This window comes from Ruditapes philippinarum, unplaced genomic scaffold (genome assembly GCF_026571515.1).
Source record: "Ruditapes philippinarum isolate M1 unplaced genomic scaffold, ASM2657151v2 ctg6097_1_1_1_1, whole genome shotgun sequence".
NCBI lineage: Eukaryota > Metazoa > Mollusca > Bivalvia > Venerida > Veneridae > Ruditapes > Ruditapes philippinarum.
The window spans coordinates 8,303-16,421 of record NW_026853736.1 but is presented as its reverse complement, the minus strand read 5'-3'; the positions used below and the strand labels follow the sequence as shown (position 1 = coordinate 16,421).

At 33.1% G+C, this 8,119-nt stretch overlaps 2 protein-coding genes across 2 annotated transcripts; both read left to right on the top strand.

Moving 5' to 3' along the window:
- Positions 1-1,449, top strand: LOC132737657 (uncharacterized). Its single transcript, XM_060724987.1, has one exon. It carries the CDS (start codon positions 1-3, stop codon positions 1,447-1,449), a length of 1,449 nt encoding a protein of 482 aa, XP_060580970.1.
- A 4,879-nt stretch (positions 1,450-6,328) lies between these two features.
- On the top strand, positions 6,329-8,119 carry LOC132737666 (uncharacterized). Its single transcript, XM_060725000.1, has one exon. The coding sequence runs from the start codon at positions 6,329-6,331 to the stop codon at positions 8,117-8,119; it is 1,791 nt and encodes a 596-aa protein (XP_060580983.1).

Sequence of the window (8,119 nt, the reverse complement as noted above, 5' to 3'; positions counted from 1 at the left end):
ATGATTGATATGAAAGGATTAGATCAATGCGATCAGCATCAAAAACTTGTAGAATTCTTTTGTGAAGATGAAGACCAGCTGTGCTGCAGTACTTGTGCCATTGTTGACCACCGTAAATGTCACAGTGTTGTTGAAGTACAGAAGATCGCCGGAATGTTTACTTCTCAAGGATCAAGCTTAAAGGGAAAATGGCAAGAAGTTAAGGAAAATGCAGAGCATGTTGTAAAATCGATTATCTCGGCAAAAGGGCAAGTTCAACTTGATGCTAAAGAAATACCCGGAACAATAAGGCGAAAGCGAGACAGAGTTATTGAAATGTTCGAAGATTTGGAGGCTTCTGTTGTAAAGAAAGTTGAGGAATTTAAGACAGAGACTATTGCACAGCTTGATAAGAAGCAATCAAAGAATGAGGAATACGTAGCTGACGCAACACAAAATCTTGAAACCATTAATAACGTGTATAAAAATGGTACGTCGGTCCAGCAATTTATTGTAGAAAAGAAAATGCAAGAAGATGTTAATAATCTTTTCACCAAAGTCAATGCAGAATGTCAAGCCTTAGAGACCGTGGTAATTTCTTTCAAATTTGATGACAAATTGGACATGTCCCTACTGCCGACTTCTAGTTATGTGCCGGGTCAACTGACTTTGAAGTTAGAACCTTTAAAAACTTTGAGTCCAATGAAACTAACACCAGTTATTTCCATAGATTTGAAGCAAAATGAGGATGAACCTAATGAACCACTGTATGCTGGATTAGATCTTCTACCTGATGGTAGACTGATTGCCGTTGATAGTAATAATAAGAAATGCTTAGTTTACAATGAGAAGCTTGAGAAAGTAGGTTCATATCAGTTTTCTTACACACCTAGAGACCTTGCTGTTGTTTCTAATGAAGATGTGGTAGTGACAAGCGGTGAATGTTATAAAATAGATTTTTTGAAAATAAGCGATAATAATAAGATATCATTGAATAGAACTTGCCAGGTGAAGACAAAGTACTGCTCTATATGTCTGAAAGATGAAGAACATTTTGTTGCAGGGACTTTTGATGATGTACGGCACGTTCGCATCGTATCACCTTCTGGAGAAGAGGACGATTTCAATGTCAATTTCCCGTACACAAAATATCTTGAACGTGCAAGTGCTTGCACATATGTAAAAAGTGCACACACGATTGTTCTCACAGATAGGTATGAAAACGTTGTCTACTTATATGATATCAAGACAAACACACAAGTAGTAGTGAAGGATGACCAGATTCAGCAACCACGTGGTGTAGCAGTTGGTCCCTCTGACACTATCCTTGTTTGCAGTGCAAGGACACACAGCATTGTTCAAATATCTCGAATTGGCGAAATCTTATCAACCTTCAAGGTAGATATAAGATACCCCACGTTTATCTGTGTCTCACCATGTAATTCGTTTTGTGTTGTTTCAAACTGGTGATAAAAAAATGCAAAAGTTCAAAATATTATAATATGATCTTATAACTATGTTCACAAAACAGAAATTTTCAAATAGTTTGAAATTATATGTAAATACAGTAGAACTTCAATGAGTATCAAACTTCGATTAGTATAATTTTTCCTAGTGTCGAAGTAAAATGATTCAACTGAATTGACATTGATTATTACCATTATATATTCTTAATTAAAACCTATATATGAGTAAAATTTTTATGGTCGATTATTTCGACACTCGGTCCGTAAAGAATAATTCGAAAACATTTTACCATAAAATCACCTTTTTCTGGTTAGGAAGAGAATTGTCGATGAACTTGTACGATAGGTGTCAGCCTGCGTTTCTTTATATGAGAATATGCTTTAATTGTTATCCTTCGAATTGCCGTAGTTGTTTTTGTATTTTCTGATCGCAAGATCAGTAAATACATAGCTAACATCCACGGTCTAACACAAATTTATAAGCAGTATTCAGAACTGCTTAAAAACCAGCAATTTAAAATAAAGAATAATTTTTAATGTTCGATTTAACGAATTACAGTGCATTAAAAGTTTAGAGTAGTCAATAGAAATATGAGGTTACAATCACAAATTTCGCGGATGAATATCTTTTTTACCCAATGAAAAATGTTCGGCTATTTTCGTAAAGCTTAATCAATGAAAATGCTATTTTTAGCGATGTCGATTACCGAATACTCCAGAGCGTAGTACACAAATAAATCTGACTGTCGAGTAGTGGAATATATACATGTCGTACTGTTTTGGCGAGAAGATTTTCGCTAAATTATTTTCATCAGTGTTAAACAACAGGTTTATAGTGAAGAAAATACCTCAAAATTAGTAAGGATTACAAACACGGAATGGAAATTCTCAATTTAGAATTACAATGTATTTGTTATTATTCAAGGTACATATGTATTACTTCACCGTGGTGCAGAGGTAGCGCGCTCGTTTAGGGTGTGAAAGGCCCAAGGTTCAAATCCTAGTCGAGGCAACTTTTTTTTGAAGTGTCTTTTTTTAAGGAAGTAGCCACGATATGCAAGGGTAAAGTATGGCCGTCATAAAAATGAAAATGATTTTTTGATGGCAACTCTAGTCATGCACAATTCCATATGTATCAATCTCAAACTGTTATAGACGCAGTCGCTGCGTAAGATTAATTATTGTATATAAAAATAAACTTATATAGGAAAATACATACTAGTCAGTATGATTTAGAATGCAAAGATCAGAAAATACCACAGAGGTTGCAGCCCTTTGATTTTAAATATGATCTTCCGAGACCCGGTGTCGCGTGCTATGCACACAAGATATATTTACCATTATTACTTTAGTTATTGCCCCTTTTCCAGTTTTTTTCCCACTAGTGTATGGTCAGACTACTTTCTTCTAAAATGTGCATGTTATTAGGGATGTCTTTGAAATTGTAATGTCAAAAAGCTGTATATAATAAACAGAAAATTCTGTGGTATGAAACTTACGCCGCTCATGAAATGATAATTTCATACAACTCGATGAAAAAAATCCTGTATTTATAGAAAGAAAATCATGTTCATGTCAGAATATAGTATCTAGATATTCAATGTAAAGCAACACACCTCAGTTTAATGTTGTTTTTTTTGTTGTTGTTTTTTATTGTTTATTTATTTTGCTAATTTTTATTTATATATATTTTTCAGTTACATAATATATAGAATAATAAATATCCCCCCCCCCCAAAAAAAAAAAAATTATGTTTCAAAGAACACTAAAATTCCAACTGAAAAATCTATTTTTTTTTTTTTTTTTTTTATTTTTTTTTTGCAAATGTTGAAAAATGACCTTTAATCCGTTCGAGGGTTGATATACGCGGTCGTTAATAAGTCTGCATTTTCAAATAGAGCATTGTTAGGCGTTAGATTTATATATTTTTTGTAAATATGCATATTGTTATAAATTCTTCTCTCTTGTAATTTATAATTTCTACTAGTTCCGTAATTTCACATATTTGCATAAAATAAACAATAACTGTTTTCCGTTTCATTTCACCATTTATTTATTTGAAAGTGTCCTAAATTTCTAATCTACAATTAATATTTAAAGTTACAGAGTTTTTCTTCCTCACACATTGGTGATAAGTCACTGAGAATTTTATATCTAACTCTTAAGATCTCATTCTTGAAACTTCAATCTCGAATCCTGAATCTTGACTCTAACTCTTACAATCTTACTATTGCATATTGAATCTTGTTCTTCAATCTTCAATCTAGACTGCCCCTAGAAAATCTTGTCCCAGTATTTATATGAAATACCTTGACTCTCCATATTTGGAGGTTACCTTAGTGTTAATTGACAAATCTAAGCCTTCTATATATTTATGACGACAAGTGTTGATCAAGAGAAACAGACTGATTCCCGGAATATTTATGATGATAACCAATGATTGAGTTCCCTAAACACAACAATTGCAGACCTCTTGTCCATTATTTATGCAAGTAACTGTTGACAGAGTTACCAAACTAAAATCTCCCAGACTGATACACAGTCTAGCCCCAACAGATTTATAGTAATAAATAATTACAACAAATGAGGTCTCAATCCCCATACAAACTTAATCATTAAATCAAACCTTAACCAGGTGCCTTGCTTAAACTACAACAAGATATATTTTTGTAAATATGCATATATTTTTGCAAACCATTGGTGTATATTTTAAACTTCGTCGGGGGTACTGCTGTTGTAAACGACACTTTTTTGTATATAATTTTCGAATATGTAACATTAAAGAACCCTTTTGAAAATTCGCAGCCTTTGTTCTTGTTGTTTTTCTATGTTTACTGACTGATTGATTTGTCGTATTATTGTAATCTTGTACAAAATATTGATGTTATGTTTTTAAATAACTGCTGTGGTAAGGTTTGTGGAATTGCCCCCCCCCCCCCTTAGAAATAAACAGTCTTAGAATTCATGTGTTTTATGTCTTATATATATGTGTGTAATGTATAGATGATATTTTAATGATAAATAAATACTATATTGTACGAACAATGTTTTATAAACTGCGTGGATTCATTATAGTATGCATATAATCAAATATGATTGAAGTAAAGTTATTTTCGAGATTTATTTTGGTTGAGTTTTAAGTCGTACTCAGCACAGTATGGGTCATATGGCGACTTTCCAATTTTACTGGTGGAGAAAGACCTCAGGTGCCTCTCTGTGCATTATTTCAGACACAAACAGGCATCGGAGTAGAACCACCAACGTTCATTAATCGAAAATGAACACAAGTGCATATAGCATTTTATGACAACTGCTGTAAGAAACTTTTGGTTAAATGGCCTGTGAATGGCCCTACTTTATACATGTAAATATTTTAAGATTGTATAAATTGAGACTTGCATTAATTTGACCGTAGTCTGCCAAGAAGTTCACTTTGCGATTAGCAAAATATTTAGGTGGAACAGAAAATGCCTAGAGTACAGGGGTAAAGCTGGTATAAATTTATCATTGTCATAGCTTACATTGTATGTGTGTTACTATGACATTTCACACATTATATAAGGGAATAAATTTTTAATGACAATGTGCCTTCATTGAACTTAAGCATGTTATATTAGAAGTTCGAAATTTTCATAAAAGTATAAGATTATAATTTATATAATGCGATCATTTAATCTTAGAAAAGCAATGTATGTTTACTTTAGCATTTAAATTTGTTTTGCTTTGTTCTCTTATTGGTAGCCCTGCAAAAGAAGGAATATGAGAAAGTCGAGATATAATCAATTTACAATACAAAATATCATACCATCTTTATTAATTTACAACTGCAGCTTTATTTCACTGGAAGTTGTATTCGTTACGTAGTTTTTAAACACTACATGTAATGTTTTGGCGTATCCGCGCAGAAATCACTTCTTTGCCTGTCCACTGCAACACATTGATAACTGAGCTAAGTTCAATATCGCAATGAGAAAGGCGCAATTGAAATCGTATTATATGTAATAATATCAAGGAAAGTTATTACATAGATCGGTGTCGTGAATTTTTATAAGGAATTGATAAGAAAGAAAAAGGTTGTTCTTCAACGCCAATAGGAAGGTAGTTCTTTAATGCCATTAGATTATCATGAATCCTTGTAAGGCTTGTCTATATTCATTTATACATCATAATTTTTCGCAGAAAAATCTACATTCAAAGTAAAACTGTCGATTTTTTAGTATATGTACTAGTTAATGGGCGAGAATGCACTGGATTACAACAATGTTTCAAAATTGAAAGCTTTTCTCGGCACCTTTTATTTAATAGCTTTCTCCAGTCGAGTAACAATACGCACGAAATGAGTTTGCACATTGCACTAGGAATAAGTTATCATTTAGTGAAATAGTACAATTACACAAACAAATGGATCAAGCTGTCTGAATATGACAACGTATAAAAATGCATTTGGTATGTCATTTTTGGAACTACTTCATTATCCGTCTCTTAATTTGTATCTGTAAATTATTTGAACAAATGCAATCTTTCTTTTGAAACAAAATACATAAATAATCTTCTTTAAAACAATACGACGGAACAAAAATCATACTATATATTACAGGGTACAATAATGTACATGTATATGATCCGCGTGACGAGAATCGAAGTTAATGTAAGAACTTGTTAAATCTACCCATTATCTGGCCAAAAATAAAATGGGTATCCGCACCTGAATCTTAATCAAATCTTATGAATGCATAAATTTTATCACGGGTGTAAAGTACAACAAAATCGGTATTATCAGTCAAATAGTTAATCTTTAAAGGTTAAATCTATGTAGCATAGTTATTATCATATAGGTCTTGTTATGGTGTACATTTAATAATTGTCAGTATATACTAAACAAAATGGCGGAAAGTGGTAATAAAAATACACGGCATGATGCAGTCCCTGGGCGCGTAGAGGAAATATTGTGTCAGCCATGTTTAAATAAGGATAAACATATTGTAGCAGATAAATTTTGTTCAACTTGCAATGAATACCAGTGTACAGATTGTTCAAATGTACATTCCATACTTCCCATCTTGAAAAGTCACAAATTAGTGAACACTAAAGAAATAAAAGCGAAACAATGCATGTTTGATATGAAAGGATTAGATCAATGCGATCAGCATCACAAACTTCTAGAATTCTTCTGTGAAGATGATGACCAGCTTTGCTGCAGTACTTGTGCTATTGTTGATCACCGTAAATGTCACAGTGTTGTAGAAGTACAGAAAATCGCCGGAAAATTTACCTCTCAAGGTTCAAGCTTAAAGGGAAAATGGCAAGAAGTAAAAGAGAATGCTGAGTATCTTGTAAAATCGATTATCTCGTCAAAAGGACAAGTTCAACTTGATGCTAAAGAAATACACGGAACGATAAGGCATATGCGAGACAGAGTTATTGAAATGTTTGAAGATTTGGAGGCTTCTATTGTTGAGAAAGTTGAGGATTTTAAGACAGAGACTATTGCAGAATTTGATAAGAAGCAAACAAAGAATGAGGGATACGTAGTTGACGCAACACAAAACCTTGAAATCATTAAAAACGTGTATAAAAATGGAACGTCTGTCCAGCAATTTATTGTAGAAAAGAAAATGCAGGAAGATGCCAAAAATCTCGTCACCAAAGTCAATGCAGAGTGTCAGAACTTAGAAACGGTGATTATTTCTTTCGAATTTGATGACACATTGAATGTGTCACTACTGCCGCTTTCTGGTTATGTACCAGGTAAACTCACCTTGAAGTTAGAAGCTAAAAAAATGAAGCTTACGCCAGTCATTTCCATAGATTTGAAGCAAAATGAGGATGAAGCTGAGAAACCATTGTGTACAGGATTTGATTTTCTACTCGATGGTAGACTAGTTGCCGTGGATAATAAAAACAAGAAATGCTTAGTGTACAATGAGAACCTTGAAAAAGTAGGATCATATCAGTTATCATATCATCCTAAGGATGTTGTTGCTATATCTGAAGATATTGTGGCAGTAACAAGCGGTGATTGTTACAAAATAGATTTTTTGAAAGTAAGTGACGAAAATGAAATAACTTTAGACAAAACTTGTAAAGTTAACACAATGTATTACTCTATATGTCTTAAAGACAAGAATCACTTTATTGCAGGAACTTTGAAAGATCTGAGGCATGTTCGCATTGTATCTTCTTCGGGTGAAGAAAAAGACTTAAATGTTACCTTTCCGAACAAAATGTTTTCTATAAACGCAAGTGCTTGTACGTTTATAGAAACTTGCAACAAGATTATTATTACAGAAAGATATGAAAATACTGTGAACATATATGATATCAAGACAAAAACGAGAGTCGAAGTGAAGGATGATCAGATACAGAGACCATGTGGTGTAGCGACTGGTCCTTCTGACACTATCTTGGTTTGCTGTGGAGGGACACACGGCATTGTTCAAATATCTCTAACAGGCCAAATCTTATCATCGCACAAGATAGGTATGGAATCGCCCTGGCAAATCTGTGTCTCACGATCTTACTCGTTTGTTGCTATTACAAATTCGTTAAAAGGTGATCGAAAACTGCAAAAATTCAAAGTTAAGCAATATCAAATCATAATAACCGGAGTCGCAAAATTTGCAGTTGTAAACAGAAAAAATACAAAACGTTGGAAATTATATGTGAATACTTGA